The sequence below is a fragment of the Equus quagga genome, chromosome 13 (assembly GCF_021613505.1).
Source record: "Equus quagga isolate Etosha38 chromosome 13, UCLA_HA_Equagga_1.0, whole genome shotgun sequence".
NCBI lineage: Eukaryota > Metazoa > Chordata > Mammalia > Perissodactyla > Equidae > Equus > Equus quagga.
This window is the reverse complement of record NC_060279.1, coordinates 103,420,705-103,443,279: the sequence shown is the minus strand read 5'-3', so window position 1 is coordinate 103,443,279 and position 22,575 is coordinate 103,420,705. Positions and strand designations below refer to the sequence as shown.

The 22,575-nt window shown below is 55.9% G+C and overlaps 1 protein-coding gene across 2 annotated transcripts in view; it reads right to left on the bottom strand.

The window, feature by feature from the left end:
* The window catches only part of PEPD (peptidase D), a 119,093-nt gene that overhangs the window by 20,684 nt on the left and 75,834 nt on the right, over positions 1–22,575 (bottom strand). For both annotated transcript variants that reach the window (XM_046681643.1, XM_046681644.1), the window contains exons 10-11: positions 3,389–3,457; positions 1,979–2,056 (exon numbers count right to left, since the gene is read on the bottom strand). In XM_046681643.1, coding sequence (XP_046537599.1) covers positions 1,979–2,056; positions 3,389–3,457 — 147 coding nt within the window. The remainder of the gene's footprint in view (positions 1–1,978; positions 2,057–3,388; positions 3,458–22,575) is intronic.

Sequence of the window (22,575 nt, the reverse complement as noted above, 5' to 3'; positions counted from 1 at the left end):
TGGCTAGAGCTGCCACTGGACAGCTGGGATCCGCTCGTGTGGCTGGGTCTGTGCCTCTGCCCGGGAACTGGGTTCCCACATCCTGTCCTCCCAGCCCATCCTGAAAGGGCCAGAGTTAAAGGGATTAGGAGGGGTTACAGGGGTCTAGAGTCCCTGAAGAGGCCAGTTGGACTCTCCTTGGGGCCACCAGCGGCTCAGCCATGGCCCAGAAGGCGGGCCCTCCCATCTCTTTCCTTAGTCTCCAGCTGAGCCAAGTCTGTGCCAGCCAACTTGGTGCCAGACCCCGCAGCTCTGCATCTGGACCTGGTACCCTTCTGGGTCTCAGGGACCTCACCTGCACACGGTGAGGGGGATGAGGCTCCCACCTCGTGGGGTCAGGGGGAGAAGATCTACGTAAACAGACTGCCCTGGTGCCGGGCACAGGGGAGCATTCCGTCAAGGCTGCTGCACGTTCCTGGCCCTCAGGCCAGGAAGGATGTTAGACACTTGGGAGGGTGCAGTAAGCGGCAGTGCTACTGGCCTGCCTCTATGGCCACTTTGGGCGTCCCCCTCTGAACATTCCCATCCCTGCCCAGGCCCCCGGAGATAGGGCACATCGCTCCAGCACTTGTGTCCCCACCGTGTCCCTTCTGCCACTCTGTGCAGTCCTGAGAGGCATGTGGTATCTCCACTCAGATGAGTAAACTGAGGCCCAGAGAGGGAACTAAGTGGCTTGGTTTGCTCCCAGAAGGCTGGGCTGTGCTCTCGCCAGCTACTAACCCTGGGTGAGGGGGGAGACTGCGGCCAGTCCCATGCCTGGTGTGCCCTGTGGCAGGGGACTCTGTGATTGCATGGGTTTCCAAAAACACTTGGCAGTGACAGCTCAGCACACAGCATCATCTCTTGATTCACATCCCGATGGCTGTGGGCTAGGGACCCCTGGGCACAGGCGCCCCTCACGTCCTGCTGCAGGGCTGGGTTACCGGGCAAGGCCAGGTCCTGGTATGGCAGGCATTACCGACACTCCAGGATGGGGCCTGAGCCCAGCGAGGCACATGGGCAGCCTGGAAAGAAGCTGACACTGCCCAGAAGCAGGTAGGGAGCCTTGCCCAGGTGCCCCAGCAACAGGAGGGAAAGGCATCAAGAACCAGGGGGACAGTGAGCATGCCACCCCCTCGCCCCTCGGCTGTGGGTTCATGACCACAGCAGATGTTTGGAGGCTAAGCCAGGGCGGCCCAGTGGGGTTCCGGGTGGCTCTCGGCAGCCCTGCGGGAGCCTGGACTGGCCCTGTCTGACGTCTGGGTAGTGGAGAGAACAGGCAAGCGGGGGGCCGGCCCAGGTCAGTGACACCCACAGTTCCCTCCCAAGGCCTGGAGCGGCAAGGCAGGGCCTATGCCCAGTGGGAGCCCTATGCACCAGGGCTCCAGGAGCAGGACCTGTGATTCTGCCAACAAAGGAGTCTGTTGGAGGGCTGGAGGCCATGGATCTTGACCACGTCTGCTTCGCCATGGCTCCCCAAGGAGCTGGGAGCCCGTGAAATGGTGCTCAGAAAGCCCTGCAAACAGCCTCGTGGCTGAAGCACTCCCTCAGCCCTCCTGAACCGATGGTCGCTTATGTCAAGGTGTCCTGTGGCTAAGGCCAGCGGCTCTCAGAGGCTGGGGTGCCGGCCCCTGCCCTGAGACAGAGGGCTGAGTGTGGTGGGTGCTGGGTGCAGAGGACAGCTGGGCAGGGGCTGGGGACAGCTGAGGCCCTCCTCAGAAAGCCTACCGTCCCACGGCCCCACAGGCAGCTGCCTCAAGCCCACAGCCCGGGGTCCCCGCCCCATCTCAGTGCTTCCACAGCCCGGGCGAGGCGGCACTGGGCAGGCCGGCGGCCGAGGCAGAGTTGTCTGGGCCAGAGCGGGCCGGGCTGCCCTGGGTCAGCCCTCCCAGAGTGGGCGGTCAGTCCTGCTTGAGGCCGAGTCCCCTGCCCCACGCTGCTCACTCCCAGCCTCACTCACCACATGTCTCCGTCCTGGATGGTCCGGTCGTTGGGGGCCCCAGCATGTCCATAGTGCAGCACAGCCGAGTTCTCCCCACTGCAAAGGTCAGGGGTCAACAGCTCACATCACCAGCAGTGCCCTCCCCACGGCAAGACCGCTGCCTGCCACCAAGGCCCAGGGGCAGCTGCACAGGCCTGCAGTGGAGGTGGGGCAGGCAGCCCGGTGGCCCTAGCACCTGCTCAGCTTACAGGGGCACTGCCCACTGCTTCTCCAGCTCAGGCTGCTCAAGCCGGTGCCCTCGCGGCCAGGGATACAGGCCTGATGTGGGCAGGACAGGTAAAGAACAGAAATAGGAAGCGGGGCAGTCAGGGGACGCCCTCCTTTTCTGGTGGCTAAACAGGGCGGGGAGGCCCCTGGGAAGGCCTGGGCGGTGTCAGGGGTGCCATGAAGGCCTGCGGGGCGGGAGACAGGCGCGAGCAGCTCCTCTGCTCGAGCGAGCTTCCCTAGTGAGCGCAGCCTTTAAGAAAAAAAAGGACTTTTAAGTCTGTCCAAAGGAAAAAAAAAACAAAAAACCCCACCTGGGTGTAATATTTATGGCCCCGTTCGGGAGTCTCAGGAATCATAAAAGTAGAAATAATGATTTTTCTCTCTATCCACCAGAGAAGAACATTTCCAAGGACTGAGATGTTCACATGTATTATTCATGTGCTAAGGACGTGCACATCAGCACTGATGCTGTCACCGTCCTGGCTGAGCAGAGGCCAGAGCCTCTGCCCCAAGGGGCACAGTGTGGGGACACGGGCTGGGGTGAGCCCAGGGGATGGGGGGCCAGGACGTGCTCCTCAAAAACACACATATAATGGCACACGCAGCCACAGAGACGGGCACAGAGCTGTGCAAACCCCAGAGACCACAGCAGTGCACACTTACAGCCACAAGCTGCACCGATATTCATGGATGCTCCCCGCACAGCCACAGCCACAGCACCACCCACACGCCCACACACGGACACACACCCACATACAGACACACAGCCATGACCTGCTGCACTGACACAGCTCCTTCCACTCCTGCTACACACAGACACTGTCACAGCCTGAGGTCACAGCCTGGTCCCGACTGGGTGTGTGCCTGAGTGGAAGGGGTGAGGAAGGCCAACAGTGGCTGGAGAAGCAGCCACCTGGAGACAGGAAGGGAGGCAGGGCCGTGGCGGGCTGGCTCCCTCCTTCGCCCAGCACAGCCTGGGGCAGGCTGCAGCGACCTCAGCTCCTGGAGCTTAGGAGGGAAGACGGACTTCCAGGCTCAGGGGGGCACTAGTGTGGGTGGGGAGAGAGCAGCTTCATCTAAGTTGGGGGACGGGGGGGGTCCCTCACCTTCCCCTAACCTTCTCCCACGATCATCCCCGCGTGGCCCAGGATGCTCACTTACCTGCCGCAGATGCAGGTGTAGGAGCTGTGGCGCATGCCGCCCCGGGAGTAGCAGTAGTGCTCGAAGAGACTGCAGGGGACGAAGACGCATCAGGGAGGGCTCACTGGAGCCCACACGCCCCCAGCCCCCGTGTAAAGCCTCAGCCCAGGCCTTGTCGGAGGCATCTGCAGGAAGGCCTGGGCAAACCAGCGTGGGTCTATGAGACTTGTAGCCTGGAGCCCAGGTCAGCCACAGGCCACAGAAGCACAGAGGTCAGTGTGGAGAGGGAGCAAGGCTGAAGAGCTCGCCACCTCCCATGCTGTGGTGCTGCCCAGGCTCCCAGGCCCATCTGGAGGACAGCCCTGGCCCTGTGGGAAGACCGGCTGGGGCAGGGACCACAGTTTCTGCAGGGCTGGAGGGAGTGTCTCCCTGTGACTCCCATGTCCAGTGGCCACAACATACCCCACTGGGAGAGGCTGGACACACAGCCAGGGAGGAACACAAGAGCTCTCCTGGCCCCTGCACTGGACACACCCGGGGTCCTGGGCCTGATCCCGGGGAGGAGCACAGGGAAAAGAGAGCAGGAGCCACTGGGCACTGGCCCGGAGGACGAGGACGAGGGGCAGGCCCTTGAGCAGTCAGAGCAGGTGGATCCCTGCCCTGCCCACCTGCCACCAGGGCGGGGGACCAAGCACAGGGCTGTGCCGCTGTCCCTGTCCTCAGAACACCAAGGCCGCTGTGGGCGTGCTAAGTGGTGATCGAGCCCGGGACATTCTAGGCCTGTTTTAGAGAACGTCCGTGGAGGAGTCGAATCTTCCAGGCACTGTAAACACAAATCACATATAATTGTTACGACTGGCTATGAAGTTGTCGTTACTCAGGAACGGTTCTGCCATATTCAGCTGGCTTCCAGACTTGCCTGACAAACCTCACAGGATAACTGGGCATCTGCGGGTGAACTACTTCCTCAACATAAAGCATTTCAGGACCTGCCAGGGATGGGAGAGCCTTGCATGCCCTTCCTCAGCTGACTGTATTCATGGCAGGAGCACTTGAAGCTGCCATCATTTTCCATCCCAGTCCCAGAGGCCATGGGGACGGCAGACCAAGGCACGGCGGGAGGGTGCCATGGCCCCCTGTGCCAAGCGCTGGCAGGCAGCCTCTGAGCATGGCTCTGCACACTTTTGCCCTCTGCCCAGACCCCAGGGCCTGACACCGGGACTCCGCATGGCGAGCCACGGGGAGGGGAAGATGCCCACGTGCCAAGGAGCCGAGTACTCCCTGAGCTTGGAAGACACAGCCTGGCCAGACAGAAGCTGGCCTCAGGGAGCAGCAGAGGGGATGTGGACGGTGGGCCTCTGCTGGGACAGGGCACAGGCAGACGGCGGCAGGCATACTGGGAATGGCCAGGTTCAGAAAGGACGGCAGAGGGACGGCCATACCATCTGTGTGAGCGGATGAACAAACGAGAACCTTCTACAGTAGCCTAGGAAGCAGCGTGGGTGGCGCCCCTTAGCCAGTCTTGGCACCAGGCCCTTCCCCATGTGTGGGTCTGCTCAGAAGAAAGCGCCTGCACTGTGCGCCCCGGCCTTGTTTAAGTAAAAGGCACAGCTTACAGCAGCACCAAACTAGGGAACGGCGGATCTTGCTGTCACCTGCAAACTGCGGCCCGGCCCTGGGTGGTCTGTGCCGGCCATGTGGACAACGCCCCATGCATGGGGGGGGGAAGGTTAGAAAGAGGAGGGGTGAAAACCCCTTGCTTAGAAGGCTCTGAAGTTCTTCCAGTGGGATTTCAGCACCTAATTTTGTTCTAAATTAACTTTTCTGATGTGACGTGAGGACAAACTGATGCTTTGGTGGCAGTAACAGGTGGATGCAAGGGGACCCTGGTTTTTTGCTCACACGCCTCCGGGGACCCGCCCTCTGGGACTTCGGGCCTGGGCTGTGGACACAGACACCCAAGTTCTGGGGCAAGTGCAGCAGCCCAGGGGGCCAGGGAAAGACCCAAGTCTGACATGTTCTGACTTTCAAGGGGTCGGGGATGAGGAGTCGGGGCACCGAACGGGTGCCACATGCTTGACGTGAGGCTCCGTGACAGCCTGGTGGTCAGAGCTCGCAAGCTCGGGCCGCAAGGGCGGACCGCAGCAGCAGAGCCACCTGGTTCCCACGGGACGGCTCACAGATATCTCACATGGTGGCAAAAGAAGCGCTTAATAAAGACTCCTCTAGACCTTTGCGAAAACAGGGCGCAGTGAGCCAGGCGGGGGGACAGCTGACTCTAACCCAGGGGCCTAGCGACTGACCAACACAGCGTGTGGCCAGACTCGGCCGTAAGCTACCCATCGGCCCCTCTGGAGCCACGACGAGATGACAGCAGAGGATGCAGCCAGAAACCTTCCCACCTCCACCACTCAGGGCAGAGCTCACACGACGGGAAGGAAAGTGAGGCCAGAAAGAAAAGGGAGCTGTCAGTCTCGGGGACCTGGAGGCCTCGGCTTTCACTGCCATGTGGGGACAGCAACGAGGCCTCAGGCACATGAGAAGTAGGGCACTTGAACTGAGGCCCCGCCCCCAAGCACAGCTGGGGCCTGGGCAGGGAAGCGCCCTCAGCAGAAGGGAACGCAGAGAAAACCCAGCAGCACCAAAGGAGGCAGTCGGGAAGCTTGCCTGGGCTCTGGGAAAAAATAAAGAACATTCCCTCAGAATTCACAGCACGGGTCTGTCCTCCACAGCGTTCAGGCTTGGCTGTGAACTACCTGGATGGTTCAGAAACCTCCAAGCCAGGAGACTAACAAAAAACCTGGTCCCTGACTGGTGACACCTGGAACACGGGCAGGAGCAGACAGAAACCAAACTGGGCGGCCACACCCTGAACCCAGGCCAGCCAGGATCTGTGCACACACACACATATAGGCACACATATAAGCACATATATGTACCCATATGTACATGTACACATACATAAACGCAACCCCACACACTGAAGATGAAGTCACAATCCAAAAAGAGACCACAAGAGTTATCAGACACAGCAAGCAGCAGGCTGAGGCCCCCAAGGACTTCTGATAACAGAATCATCAGATAGAGACATTGGTACCTAAAGTACAGTATGAAAACAGAACAGGCAGATTTTACAAAGAACCAAAACAAAACTTTCAGAAACAATGGTCTATCCATGAGAGGACAGCAGACAAGAAGACAGGCAGCAGGGTCAGTGGCCCCAGCGGCCACCTCTGCCTGATCTCTCAGTCAATCTGTGACTCCCACATGCTGCACAAGTGTCCTGCTGGGTCTCGCCCTGCTCCCTCCTTCTCGCCTGGGTGGAGGATGGGGTGGGCAGTGCCCTGACAAGGCATGTGGCCAGCCCCATCACCTCCCCGAGTACAGAGAGGCTTCCTGATGAGCAGTGGGAAGGGCAGGGGTCTGCCCGCATCCCTCCACCAGCCTCACAGACACCCTGCCGCCCCCAGTCCCTGACACTCTCCCCGCACAGCCATTCCTCTGACACCGTCACCTATACATTTCTCCCAGGCAGACACAGGAAGAGAATGCTCTGCATTCAGGCGTAACGAGAACCTTTAAGTAACCTGGGAGTCTGTGCTGTGAATAACGAGGTGGATGGAGTTACTGCAGCGACAGAGGGACAGGCTCATTTGTCAGAGGCTGGAGATGACTGACAGGGAGGGACAGCGGATCCCGATCTGCAAGATCCACATCTCCAGGGACAGCACTGCTGGTCCTCCCCCAAGGTCTGAAAATCCAGCCCACGGAGGCCTCCTGGGCACACGGCCCAGCTCTTGCCCTCTGAGGTTTATCGTCTGATGAGGAGATAGCCACAGCCCTACAGAAAACGCATTAGCTGTCCAAGATAATGCAGAAGGGCTGCCCTGGGCAGTGAGCGTCGCTGAGATAGCAGCACAAGTGTGAGCATGGCACATGGCGCCAGCCAGGGAGGTCAGTAGGGGCTGTGGGTGGCACTGGCCACATCATCCCCCTCCCAGGCTGGACCTCGATGCACGCTGGGGTCCCAGGAGGCCGAGCCAGGAACAGGAGTGTGGAAGGGAAGATGGGCAGGGGAGCGGAGGCCACTCGGCTGAGCAGGGGGTCCAGGAGAGTGGGCAGTTAGGACACGGGGTTGGGAAGGTGGGTAGGGACCAAGGCGCTCTCAGATAAACGCAGGCCCACAACACCGTTACTGCGGTTTCAGCAGGTGCCTCATGACTTCCCCACTCCCTCGGGCCTGTGGGCTCCCACGTGTCCCTTGTCCTGTAGTCCTTGCCCCTGACGCCAAAGCCAAATCCCAGCCCTGCCACCTCCCGGCTCTATGGCCTCATGTTCCTCATCCATGTGCCTCGGTCCCCTCATCTATAAAACGGGATGACACCTCCCACAGGGCTGTTGTGCCACATTAGTGATTTAATATGTACGAAATGCGTAGAACAATGCTTGACAGACAGTGAGCGCTACGGACTGGACACATTAGCCACCACCACCCTCACTGTTCAGAGGCCTCGAAGGGAGAGCACACAGCAGGCTGCAGGAAAGGAGGCTGGACTTGGAGACACAGCCTCTTGGCTACTCCTTTAAAACCAAACAGAAGCGTGGCATAGACCCATGGCCCAGACACCTGCGCCCACACACTCCAGTGCAGCAGGTTCTCTGAGCGTCCTCCAGCCCGACGCACAGGCCAACAGGCACGTAGCGTCTCCGGGACAGATGTGCACACACGGGCTTCCCTCAATATGGTCCCCACCAGTTGCCTCTGCCCCACTCACGCGTGGATCCAGAAGTCTTGCCTCCTCAGGAAGGGCCAGGGTCTCAGCAGCGTGTACAGAGAGGGACGGAGTGTAAGTGTCTTGTGCCGTTGAGCCCAGCGACTGTGTTCTGAGCAGCTGTCGCAGCACTGGGTCGCTTTCAATTCACACATGTTCTACTTAGTTAATTCCTACTTTATTTTCTGGGTGAAAATGACCAGAACTATGTAATCAGTGTGATACACCTTTGGAAGGTCTGTCTACTCACTAAAGGAAAATTCTTGATAGTAAGAAAAACGTGGTCCTGCAGAGAGGAGCCCTGAGTCGCCTCGAGGCCGAGCGGAGTGTTTTTCACTTTCCCGAAGTGCAGGCAGCAGCTGGGGAGACGTGGAGCCGGCAGGAGGAGGAGGACGTCCTTCACGTGGAACCGGAAGCGCAGACCAAGTTACTGTGAATTCCCAGGGGAAGGCAAGATGCTACTCCACTTGTTTCTTCTGGGGTGACCAGGGTGTCATCAGAACGCACCTGGCAGGAGAGCCCCCTCCACTGTAATCCCTCCCGTGAAGGGGCGGTTCCAGGATCCCGTCCAGGGTTCTGCCCAAGTTCCCGGGAGAGCCCCAGCTCCTGTAACGGAGCTCTCTGTGACCCTTCTGAGACAATGGCTGCAGTGACTATCTCCACCATCAGCAGCTTCTTTCTGCCTGGTGCTCCCTGAGCCTCCCCAGGCCCCTCTCCTGCTGCCCCTACCCAAGTCTGGACTTAGGGCAACAAGGTCTTCCCACTCAGGACCTCCCGCAGGCCCAGCCAATAGGAAACATCCACAGCTTTTAGCATTCGCATCAATCCTTGCAGGGAGGAATGGTTTTCCTCCTTTGCAGCTGAGGAAACTGCAGCTCAGAGCTAGCTGTGCTGTGGTCAGGGACCCTGTGGAATCTGCGTTGGAGGGTTTCTGACCCCGATGCCTGCAAAGCCTCAGGTCTGTTGGTGGTGGGGAGACTGGAACAGCCGCTGTCCCAACAGGGCAAGGCTTTGTGTTCTGTAAATAACGCTGGTGGATGACGCAGTGCCGTGCTTCCAGGGCCCCGACCTCACATCTGTGCTTGGGGCCCAAAATAAGCTGAGAACTGGTCTGCCGGGACAAATGGCCCCACCCAATCCCGGGCCAGAGCCTGCTGTCCCAGGACAGTGCCCAGGCGGGCTGGTAGGGAGCAGGAGCTGGTGCTCAGGACAGGCCCCCGGTAGGGAGGTCAGGAGGGAGACTCCACCACCTGAGACCAGGGCGGCGGCAGAGACGGCAGTGGGCACGGCAGGAAGGCAAGGGGCACCAGGGAAGCTGTTCACACACTCCCGAGGACGTTATCAAGGTACGAGGTAATTAGCATTTTAATTGGATAATTGGGAATTCTAAATTGCCTATCTTGTATTAAGCATAACTGAGGACATAACATAACATTCAATTAACAAATATTCCCCTTTATTCTTGCCATGCTTGATTAGGCTGAGTTTTGGAATTCCTCCATATCAGTTACTGATAAAGCACTCTATCCCTTTAGCTGTCCAAACCCTGGCTGCATCAGACTGCTAAGAAACTTAAGAAATACCCATGTACGATATATTCATACATGAGAGAGATCTTAGGACTTCTCTACACAGAAGAAAACAATAAAAATCATGCATAATCTTATCTCCCAGAGATAACTTCTATCAAATATTTTGTTGAATATCCTTCTAGGCATTTTTTATGCACAAAGACAGATTTTTAAAAACAATTAACTGCAAGCTGTTTCTTAAGTCATCTTTTGATTGAAGTTGGACATACATACATACAGAAAGAGAAAGAAATCCTAAGGACCCTGTACAGCAATCTGTCACAAGTGAGCACCCCTGGGCGCCCAGCACCCGTCAGTCCTCCTCTCGCAGTGGCCTGACTCCAACACTGCAGGTCAGTTTCCCCAGTTTTTGAACTTGATGTAAATGGCATCAAACAATAGGAGCTCTTTGTGTCCGGCTTCCTCCCCTGCTCCGTATTACGCCAGTGAGGCCCCCCTGGGGGGGGCAGGATGCCATCTGCTCACTCTCAGTGCTGGCTGTGTTCCACTGGTGGAGTGGACCCCGATGACCTTCCATGCTTCTGTTGGTGGACATTCTGGTTGTTTCCAGATGGTGGCATCACGAATAGTGCTGCTGTGGACGTTCTTGGACCGTCCTTTGGGGCACATGCGCACGCATCTCCGCTGGGCACACGGCCAGGAGTGGAAAAACTGTGTCCCAGGACTTTGTGTAGCTTCAGCTTTAGCAGAGAAAGCCAGTCTTTCCAGGTACTTGCATCAATTTATTCACTGGCTTATAACTTCTTCCATTTCATACCTGTGCACAGGGCCTGACTGAGCTGAAAAGGGTCTGCAAGGACAAATAAGGACAAATGGCCCCACCCAGTCCTGGACGAGGGCCAGGATGTCCCAGAGAAGGTTCCTGCTAAAGCAAGGACATTTTTCCCTGTCAAGAGATACATGTCTACACTATTTTTATTTTTAGTGCTATCACTGTGTCCAGGACCTGACAACTTCTCCCCTCCAACGCGGCTCGTCCCCGGTGCAGGGCACCATCTTCTCTCGCCTGGTTGATGGTGACAGTGGTGCAGCTGGCCCCCTGCTTCAGCCCTTGTTCCCCACACAGTGTGCTCCGCAGAGGGGTCCTTTCAAATTTAAGTAGGATCACAGGACTCCTCTGCTCAAACCCAAGCCCAGCTTCCCGTGAGCAGCCTGCCTCCCTCTCATCCCCCATGTCCTCTCATCTTCTCAGTCTGTCTCCTGCTACTCCTGGGACTGCCAGGCAAGCTGCCACCTCAGGGCCACCAGATGAGCCCGCTTCTCTCTGCCTGACTGTCTGTCCCAGAGGTCCACAGCTTGCTCTCTCTTCTTCAGGTCCCTCCTCCAATGTCTCCTTCACAGGGATGCCTGTCCCGAGCCCCCTGGATAAAGAGTACTCCCTTCCCGTCAGCCTTTACCACCATCGACATATTAGCCATCTACCCATCCATCCTCTCGTCTCCCATCACCATCAGGCCGGGATTTTCTCCGCTTCGCTCCCTGCAGACTGCCCAGAGCATAGAGTAGCACGGGCACACAGGAGGTTTTCAGCGCATTTCTCTTGAGTGACTGCATAGGTAAACTCGTTCCGTGGGCAGCACTATAATTCACTTAACCAGCTTCCTGCTGGTAGCTATCTAGGCTGCTTCCACCTCCGTGTTACGGTAGACACCCGTGGCCATACGCCTTTTCACTGTCTTTGGGCTAAATTCCTAGAATTATTGCATATGTGCACATTTTTGAGTCTCAGTGCATGTCTACCAAACAGACCCCAGAAAGCTCAGAAGGATTTTCAGGGTCCTGAGCAGTGCAGCATGGGGCCTGTGTGCCCACTGGACTGCGAATCTGGCAGCAAACCAAAGAAGTATTTTGTTGTCTCACTGATTAACTGGCAAGTTTGAACATGCTTATATGTTTATTTCTTCCCTTCTGAATAGCCTGTTTCTTTTTTAGAAAATGGAATGTTCATCTTTTTCTTATTGATCTTAAAGAGTTTATATATGAAGGACACTAGCCAGTGGTTTTAACCTTCAGCTACGGAGCAAGCAGCTGGCCCATTATGACCCTCTCTAGCACCTTCTTTGCTGGTTCTCCTAAAGAAGCACAGGACACCTGGGGCAGGACCTGCAGACAAGGCAGGACATGACTGGGGCCCGGGTGGTGACAACACACAGGAGGACAAAACCTGGAACCTGCAGCACATGGCTCAAGCGGAAAATTCCAGATCTGTGAATCCAGACCCCTGTGGGGCTGACACTTTTGAGCAAGTGGGAAGGGCCAGCTTTGGAAGACCCTGGAAGAGCTGTGTAAACACAGGCAAAATCTGCCAACTGTTCTCTGGCTTAATCTGGGATCAACGTCTGCTCGCATCTGACCAAATCTCACTAGTCCTTGACAACGTCAGCAGTAACACCTTTCTCAGCCCCAAACTGAAAACTCCCTCTTTAGAAATGCACCAGGCTGCCCTAGGAATCATCTAGAGAGGCTCAAACTGCATGGGCAGGAAAGGGAGGAGGGAGACAATTCCTGTTCAACGCGACCCAGAGCTACCTTCCCTTGCGGGAGATGCTGGGGAGAGAAGCCGGTCTGCAGGACAACTTTCTTTGAGCTAGTATTTCCCAAAGCATGACAAGAGTCCAGGAGACGGCATCATGGGGGACACTGAGAAACATCTTTTATGTACTAGTTATTTATTTTAAAGTGTTACCTCCCATTTATGGCAAATTATACTGGGTTTCACTCATGACAGGAATATAAAGCTTTCTTTTAAAATACATTTAAAGTAAAGAAATCAAGAAACTATAAAGCAAATAACACTCCCAGTGGGACAGGCTTTGGCGGGCGTGAGCGTGGCTGGTGAACGACCGAGGCTGGGAGGGTCTGCTCTGAGGCTTCTCTGAGGAAAAGCCTGTTTGAGTTCTGGGCAGGGGCACACGGGGCTGGAAGCTCCCCGTCCCCAGATGGCGTCTGCCGGTCTCTGGAAAACAGCTGGTGGGATGACTCAAACAGAACCCAGGTTCTCGTCTGCGCCCTCACCTGCTCCTGTCCCCAGCTTGGCAGCCTGGGCCACCAAAGGGCCACAAAGGCCAAATGGGGCTCTCTGTCCTTAGCACTTGGGGAACAAAGCCACCTCCAGCAAACCTGGCTGCTGAGGGCCTTGGACAAGCAGCTGCCAAGCTCTGACCATGTCGCTCTGCTCGGCCACCCAGCGCAGGCGAGTAAGGGCTTCTCTTCCGCAGAGCCCCTGGCTGGAGCCTTGCTGGGCAACGTTCCCTTTCTTTTACTTAATAGCTCGTCCTGAGGTCGGGTCATAGAGGAGCCTGGTCGGGGCACGACTGTCTCTCTCAGGTGCCCGGCGGCCCCCGACCCTGCCCAGAGCATTCTTGGAGGCACCACCTGCCACCACTCTCCCAACTCCACAGACTCCCCTCCCACCCCCAGTGGAAGAAACAAAGCATGGAAGCGTCCAGCAAAAGGTGCGCTTCCTGAATACAACCCCTGCAGGGGACAAGGCCCGGAGCACCCCGGGCAGTCAGGACAGGCCCCCAGCCCCAAGTCACCCCCTCTAGAGAAAGAAAGGGCTTTGTTTTCGGAAGCCCTCCAGGGTATTCTGTTTTGTTTCTGCAGAGCCCAGCACTACTTTATTTCCAAACCTCAAACTCTTCTCAGCCTCACGATCCTCAAGTATTTCACAAATGTGTCGTTTCAGATATAACTTTCTGTGCAAAGCATCATTTTAGATCAATGCCTTTCTACAGGGGCCTCTCTCCCCAGCCAGGCCCAGCTCTGGGCAGCACTGTGGCCTTCCCCTTCTCAATCGGTGGGCCACGTGCAGTGGGGCCCAGCTCACTTTGCCTCGTCTCCTGAGCCTCGTGTCCCCAGTCTCCCTAGATGGCCCTCTGCTCGAGGCTCTGAAGGGAGGAAGGGAAGAGAAGCAGCAGGCACTGCCCCGGCCGGGCCCAGCGTATACACAAACCACTCCGGGTATTTTAGGCACAGGACTGAAAACAGGGAACCAGTACCCCTGGGGTCAGCGGACAGCAGGAGGCCGAGGCCACCTCGAGGCTGGAGGGACCCAGGGGAGCTATGTCACTGCAGCCCAGGACTCCCGGCCACGTGCAGTAAGCGAGAGCAATGATCCCTCACTAGGTGAGGACTACCCCAGGTACCTATGACACGACGATGCCTCCTCTTTGAGAAAGTTCTCCTGAGCGCCCAGGAGCCACAAAGCCCAGGTCAAACCCAAACCGGCTGTGGAGAGAGGCCCAGACACGGTCCGGCAGGGCCAAGCCGGGGCAGGCCCTTGGTGGAAACAGCTCTTTGCACCGGCGTGTGGCTGTTTCATGGCAGCATATCAGCTGTTTAGGGAGCTGCCGAAGACCCCTCTTCTAATGAGCCTTCCCATCGCCACACATGACTCCAAATATTATTTAGTCACATGTGGCTGAAGGAACAATGGGAGTGCTATTTATCACTTTGAAAGTCTTTATCCACTTAAGATGATAAATGGGGGTTGCACTCACGCTGCCCCTATAGAAAGATCAGCCCTGAAAAGGGGAGGTGCTGCTGGTGGGGATGCTTTCCAAGGGGGCAGGGGCTTGGCCTGTAGCCCATCTCCATGTGTGCTCACACCTGTGCTCCCACGGGCACTCAGCAGAGGACCTCAGCCATGGTTCAGCACGGCGAGGACACACTCAGGGAGCGATGCCAGCTTCCAGGGCTTCAGCATCCGGGAGGTGGGACAGCTACAGGTGCTCCCCATCTGTCCCAAACCTGCTGCGGGATGTCCACTCTGGGGCCACAGAGGATGAGAAAGGCAATTTAAGAACTAACTCATGGGCTCTGAGCCTTTCTCCTACTGACAGCCCAGAGATGCAGGGCAGGTTCCTAAAAATACTCCTGCAATACCCAGGAATTAAAATTTTTGGTAACTTAACCCTATTTATCAATAGCTAATTTATGAGGTCTAAGTCCTATGATGACAAAGGGATTACGCTGTTTTTGAACTAATCCATTTTTCATTAAAATGCTACCCTCTCTTGGTTTCTGTAAAGATTCAAAAGAAAGCCTTAACAGATGTCTTGTTTTTAAATACACATTATATAAAGCCAATAATTATAAGAATTCATGCTTTTAATTATATTTTAATTATTCTTTGCTTATTGATGCAAAGTTACATATTCTTTCTTTATGGTACTAACACTGCTAACCAAAGCCAGCAGACAACTACCAAGAATTCTTTGGGGTGTGAAGTCCCATTTCAGAGAGCTTCAGAGCCACGAAAGGGCGTGCAGGACCTCCGCCCTCATCCTGGCAGACCGATCTAGTCACGGCGCACCGTGTGGTTCGGAAGCCCTCTCCTGGCTCCCGGCCTGTGAGGGTCATGCTCCAAGGTGGGAGCGCTGGTTATTTGAGGAGGGTCAGGGTCTCCCTTCTCCTGTCCAGTCTTGAGGCAGAGAAGGCCTTTGATTTCTCCATTCCGCCGCCCCCCCAACCCGCACACACTGCCGAGTATCTCATCAGAGTGACCGTGTAAGGAACCAAATCACCCACTCAAATTTAGAAGGCTCACAAAACGCAATGACAGCTTGGAGGATGTGGAGGAGGGTGCACCATGAAGGTGTGCTTCCCATCTGCCACACTGGCCACTGCAGGGACCCTGGGCATCCACATATTGCCCAGCACACCCTAAGCTGTCCATTCCAGGCTCCGCCCCCAACACCATCCCAAGCCCACGCACTGCCAGCACCCCGTCAGGTCCCCTCTTTCCAGGATTACTGCAGACCCTCCTCATTGCTCCCCCCAGTCCACCTGGCTGCCCTGTTAGCCTTTAACCAGGTCCCCTCCTGGCCCACCTGCCCACCCAGGAGGCAGTGGCCGGAGGGGGTTCTGGGCGGCCTCTCCCCACCCTCACCATCGAAAGCCCTTCACGGGGGAAACCCCTCCTCCTCTGACACATACCCCATCATGGCTTTTAGTTCTGCACACGGCTATTCCAGCACCTGCCCTCTGTCCCTACCACTCTCAAAGGGAACTCCCAGAGGCAGGCCGAAGTCACCCTGTAGCAAGGCTGGACACACTGATGTGCACACAGTAGACCCTTAGTACATCCGAGGAAAGGGTAACGATGGCAAGGATGGTCAGCCTGAACGGGTCTAATGATCATGACAGAACACGCACACATGCACAAGCACACGCACACAGCCTTAACCCCACCCCTCCAGGAGGAGCCCTGGGTGGAGAGCTGGCCCGTGCTCGCCACTCCACATCTTCTTTCTGGGCACAGTTCTCAGTCTCCCTGCAGTTAGGCTGGAACCACGTGACTGACTCTCACCAACAGGAGCACGAGTGGAAGTGACGAGTGCTGCTTCCGGGCAAGGCTTTTAAGAGCAGATGTCAGTCCTCTGTGCTTTCTCTCCCCTCTCAAGGCGGGCAGAGTTGGCCAATGGAAGCAGCCTCAACACTGCTGGAGGAGAGCTATGGGGCCCGGCCTGACTGCAACATGAGCCAGAAATAAACTTGCACTGTGCTGAATACTGAGCCATGGCTTTTTGCTGTCACTGCAGCAAGGGCTATTCTATGCTGATAAAACACACAGGAATGTGGAATACGGTAAAGGTGGAATTTTAAGTCAGTGGTGTAAAGACATTATTCCAAAGACAGTGGTTTGACCAGCCATTTCATGGGGGCAAAATAGCCAGAATTCTTGCTTATTCATCACTCTTAAATGGATTTTAGATAAAGCGTTAAACATAAAAAATAAAACCACATAGATAAATGGATATGTTATCCTAACCATACCAGTGTTGAAATATTTCAGAATTGTACAGAAAATACTTTTTAAACAAAAAATCATAAAGACAGAAGAAAACACATGCAAACAGTTGAATTGCACTGAGATAGTAGAAAACGCCTATGTAATTATATGCAAAAGTGATACACTATACAGGAAAGGATCAATTTGACCATGTCTAAAATTTCTGTATATCAAATTGGGAATAATACTTTGACAAACAGAGCAGTAACATGAAGAGCCGTATTATAACGTGCCCTTGTAGATCAGTAAGTCAATCACAAACGTCTCAATAGCACACTGTGCCAAAGAAAGAAAAGCTATCAAGACAAACGCCCAAGAAACACCCATGAGAGAAGTCTCACCTTGCCAGTCATCCAAGAAGTGCAAATCAAGGTGGGGTGTTACTTTTCCCTTATCAGGATGGTAAAGATGAATATTAATAAAAACAACACAATTAGCTTTGAGGCCCTAGTGGGCACACAGGCACTCATGGGGGTATGTGTGTGTGTGTGTGTCCAGCTCAGTGGCTGAGAGCAGTTTCTAGAGAGAGGCCACCTAGCTCCTTCAGGACCCATCTGTCCGCTGTGGGATCTTGGGCCAACTCTTTACAGCCTCCTGGCTCTGAGTCCTATAAAGTGAGGAGGTTGCTGCTCCCCACCTCATGGGATTAAGTGAGAAAATCCCCCGGAAGCACATGGTCCCCAGATATTACCGCCATCCCCAGCTGTGAGAGAACAACTCCTAGTGGGCAGTTGGTTCTGTGCTTCAAAATTTCCCCTAGCAATTCCATTTGCAGGAACTGACCCCAAGGAGATTGATCAGTTAAACACCAAGAGGTGATTAGATAAGGCTGAGCATCACAGTACTGTTCGTGCTGGAAAGTCAGACTCCAGCCGGCTGTCCCCGGAGGAGTGGTTCAGTGGCTACCGCGGCGCCCCACAGGCGCAGTGTGCCCTGGTTCACTGAAGGAAGAGATTTCCACTTCACACAGAAGGAGGAACGAACTCCGCCTGGTGTGATCCCAGCAGATCAAAGTTTGTCTGTCTGCGCCCCTGGAGAGCTCCAGAGCGCGTCTGCTCAAGCAACAGGAGTGAGTGAACCTCTGCATCACAGGTTTTATGTCTTGTTTTATGCTCTGTACTGACTGAGTTTCCTACCGGCATGTGTAATATTTTTTTTTATTAGAGAAAGCTGTTTTCATTTTGAAAATATTTTTCGGAAGAAATGAAGTCTACCTGTTAAAGACCAGCTCTCCTGGCCTCACTCTTGCCCCATAGGGCCTCTGTCCGTGTGCCCGGCCGGTGGACACAACCCACAGCCATGATCCAGGACGACTCTGAGAAGCTGCCACAAGGGGTCGCAAGTGCACACTGCCTGCCACTCACAGGGACACCTTGAGAAAGCTTCAGCCTGGCTTGAGGGACCACAATTCAGAACAAACTCTGCAGGTAAGACTGTGCAGGGTGTGAAGAACCCAAGCCACAGGAAAGTCTGCTCATCAATGCCTCCAAAGCCCACTTATCTTTCTTCTCTGGAATCGGGTTCTGCCCGAGGAGGTCTCCCTCCTGCAGTGGGAGTGGGGGACGTCAGAGACCGGCTGCAACACAGCCCCGCCTGCTTCCTCTGGCTGCCCACACCACGCATGGCCCTCAGTGGACCACCCACCCCCTAGGGAGACACAGACGACTTGGGCTCCTGCTGCAGTGGAGGGGGCCAAAGACAGGACGGGGCAGAGTGTGCAGCTCTGAAGCACTGCGTCTGTCTCTGGTGCTGTCGCTGGGAAGACCCTAGCTCTCCGTCCCCCTGGGAACAGCAGGAAGCGTCCCTGCCTGTGGACTGTGCTGTTCCCTGGAAGCGAGCCTGCCACTCCCAACAGATTTGACAAGTATGGGGCAAATCACCCAGAATGCAAAACACCTGGCATTCCCCAAATGCCTGTAGGCAGAAAACCCGGATTCAGCAAACGGCTCGGATCTGAACGGATTTCCATTCGTGGCTTCTAAATCCCCAGTGAAACACACTGCTGCACGGCAAAGGTGGGAAGCTGGGGCTCCCTGCAGGTGCAGCCTGGAGACGGCGGCCCTCATGCTGCCCGAGTCACACACACACCTCTTCCACGGGCACCTCGGCCCCCTGAGCTGTGCCGGCCTGCAGCTGTGGCTGGGCACGTGGTGACAGGCCCACTCTCTCTGCCTGCAACAGGGTGTTCGGGGCAAACACACCTTAAGGGAACTGTTTCTACCCACCAGTTCTGGGTCAGGCGGGTCCCAGGAGCTCCACAAACACTTGTGTGTGGCCCCCAACCCATTCCAACGCATGTCAATCGGGAGATCCTTCCCAGCCTTCCTTGCCTCGGCCACAGAACAAACTCGACGATGCATCAAACTGTCTGCCTCCCCAGAAACTTCAGTAACTACGGAAGAGGTTTCTTCAAGAAATTTCTGTAGTCTGGCTGTGAGTTCTCGCCTCCTTCAGCATGAGCGCGTGTTTATCCTTCAACTACAGAGCCGGAGCCCGCCCTCCCCGCTAAGGGGGCGTTCCCACTCCTCACACACAGGGCACACCAAGGCCCCTGAGACTGTCTGAGAATAATGAGGCCCACTTTGTACCTCCAGGGGACTTAACTAATTTATAAGGCAATTTTAATAATAACTATATATTAATTTTACATTCCCTTTTTACCTATTTCATTGGCTACAAACTGTTAGGAATTAGGTAATATATTACAATAGGCTTCTGGGGACTTTTTATTAACTAATGCCCCATATTTAAAAACCTTCCTGTCAAATGAGAAACATTAAGAAATGCTGTCCCTTTTATAATTGCTTCTAATCGACTCAATGTTCAGGTCCTGGCTTTAACAGACAGCCCGGGCAGTACTTCCCTAAATTGCATTTAACTTTCATTTTCTTTCTCTGACCAGCCAAGAGAATGACTCTGAAAGTGCACACGGTCAGTTAGCGCGTCAGCCTGCAGCTCCTGAGATGCCTGCAAATCTGGAAGGTACAAGGACCACTCAAGACAAGGAACAGGCAGCAGCCTCTGTCCAGACTGTGATGGCGGCAGCCCTGCTTTACAGGCTTGGTTTGTTTGCTTGGTTCTTGGTAAACTTATCTATTGAAACGTACATACAGTGAAGTGCACACATCTTAGGTGTCGAGACTGATGAAATCTCACACGCGTACCTCCTAGATCAAGAGACACAGCATTTCTAGTCCCCTCGTGGGAGCCATCGCCGCCCCCTTCCCTGCGCTCTGCTCCTCCATCCCAAAATTTTGCTCTTGGGGAACTTCACATAGCAGAACGACAGGGGATGTGTCCTCTTGAGTCTGGCTTCTTTGGCTCAACACGGCCCCCGTGAGAGCCGTCCGCCCATGTTCTCCGTGCAGCAATGACCTGCTGGTTCTCCCTCCTTGACGGTACCCATCGTGTGAACACACCACAGTTCATCCATCTCCACAGGGGGGCTTTGAGTTCCCCAGTTTAGAGTACCCCCAGTCCACGCCCAGTCCACATACAGCACGTTCTCGTATGTGTCTCTGGTGAATCCGCTGGATGACGAGTGGAATTAATGCTCAGCTTTGGCGGATGCTGCCAGGCGTCTTCAAGTGACTGTTCCAGCATCTCTGTTTTCTATGTTTGCTATTTTTTCCCTGGCAGGCAAGAAACTTTCAAGCTCATCCCTTTAAGAAGTGAGGCCTGAACCCGAGCCCCTCACCTGGCCTCGGAGCCGCCTGGCCCTCCTGTCTCCCTGGGTCACTGCGGTCAAAGCAGGCAGAAACGGCTTCTCCTAAAGTCAGACCTCTCCCGTGGGACGAGAGCCCATCAGGCCTTCCCTGGGCCCCAGGGCAGGAACACGCGTTTCTGAGAAACAGAGAGCTGCACTGGGCTCTGACGCCCCTCAGAGGTAACTGTCCTTCCAACAAGTAGAGCCCTCTGTAGAAATGGACACCTGATCAGGGAAAGGATGAGCGAGGGGAGTGAAGAACAGACTCCTTCAACCAGGGGAGAAAGCTGCCAGCTGGGGGCGTCCACAAGTGGCTGGGGAGGGTCACGCCCTTTGAGCGGTTGCTGGGCCTCAGGAAGAGGATCAGGAAGGAGCCAGGCGGAGGCGAGGAGGTCCAGTGAGCGACTCTTGAGGTGTAGCCCCCTCTGGCCTCCTCAGACCTGCTCTCCCTGCTCCAGAGAAGGCCTGAGACGAGGCAGTCCGGGCCACACAAACATGGGACAGTTAAGACATCTGAGGACAGCCTGAGGACGAGGAGCCGAGACAGACCGCAGCTTCCACAGGGAAGGAGCCCCAGGGCACAGGCCCGCCACAGCACAAGGGGCAGGGAAGACCAGAGTGCCGGCCACAGCAGATGCTGACGGACAAGGTGGGACAAAGGAGGCAGCAGAGAGCCTCTGGCACTGGGGGGCGGCCAAGTGCGGGCGGTGGAGGTGACAGCTCCCCCGTCACCCGGCTCTTCCAGACAGAGGAGAGAAAAGGCTCAGCCTCCTGAGGCTGCGGGAAACCACCAAGCCGGGGATCCTTTGTTTTCATTTCCAAATTCAAAGGGCCCTCGGCTGAGCCAGCCTCTGATCCCGGCTCAAAGCCACAGGGGAGCCCTAGCGAGCCAACACAGAGGAGCCTCAGCTGTGACAGCCTGGGGGGGGGCGTGGAAAATTGAGGCCCCAGAAGCCAGTTTTAGAAGTTTATGAATAATAAATGCAATTAATGTGATGGAAAACAGAATCTGGAAGCCAAGCTGAGGCCCCAGGGTGGGTGACTCACCAGGTCACCTCGCCTCCCTTGTCACTTCCAGCTGCCAAGGCCCCTCAGAACAGACAGGTGGTCAGGATGTGGGGACATCACCCAGCCACAGCCCAGAAGAAAGAACCATCGGGGCCCAGGCCTGGCCGGGGGACAAAGGGCCCCCAGAGTCCCCCTTGTTCAGTCCCGGGCAGGGCTCACCCTGGTGGTAGGGTTCCCAGCTCCCGAGTATGCTTGTCTGGCCTCAGTTCCCTCCCCTGTGAAATGGGAATGACGATCATACCTGGACTGGATGCTGTCACATCCTACGACCTAATCCGATGACCCTCCACTCTCACTCCCAGCAGCATCCTGGGGGTCACAATCTCTAAGGGCTGGGGCCGGCCCAGTCGCGCAGCGGTTAAGTGCGCACGTTCCACTTCGGCGGCCCAGGGTTCGCCGGTTATGATCCCAGGTGCAGACATGGCACCGCTTGGCAAGCCATGCTGTGGTAGGCGTCCCACATATAAAGTGGAGGAAAATGGCCACAGATGTTAGCTCAGGGCCAGTCTTCCTCAGCAAAAAGAGGAGGATTGGCAGCAGATGTTAGGTCAGGGCTAATCTTCCTCAAAAAAAAAATCTCTAAGGGCTACAGGCAGAGGGCCACCCTGGCCCCTCACACCTTGCTCCCACGGTGTCCCCCTCCTACACTAGCCCCACTGAGGGGTTCGTCCAAGTCTGAGGCCAGTTTGCACACTGGTGTCCCCTGCAGGCTCTGGGCAGGTCCTCTGCCTGGTGCCTGGCAATGAACACAGTGGTCCCTCAGTATCTGTGGGGGATTGGTTCCAGGAACACCCTCACATACCAAAATCCACAGACGCTCAAGTGCCTTACATAAAATGGCGCAGCAGAATGAATACAGTGGCCCTCGGTGTCCACGGGTTTCGCATCCCTGGGCTCCCTCAATCACCCGGGAGGAGGGTGGAGCAGGTGTGGAGGAAGAGGCTAACTCCAGGAAGCGGTGGGGAGGAAGAAAGGCGGGTGGGAGCTGGGGGAGGAGAGGAAAGCCTGAGGATAAAGGGGCCCAGAACTCCCTCTGACTCCTCGGCCCCCAGCCTGGTTGCAGGTGCTGCTTCTGGCCTAGGGTAGCAGGCGTGGGGAGGGGCTCAGGTGGGCAGCCTTCCCAGGTGGGTCCCTGGCACCTGCCCTAAGGTTAGTGTGAGCCTTCTTCACTGTCTTCCGCTGGCCCAGGACAGGGCGCTCCTGCCTGACCACGTCGGGCACAGCCGAGGGCTCCAGTCCTCCCAAGGCTGAGGGGACGCCTGCCCCACAGTGGG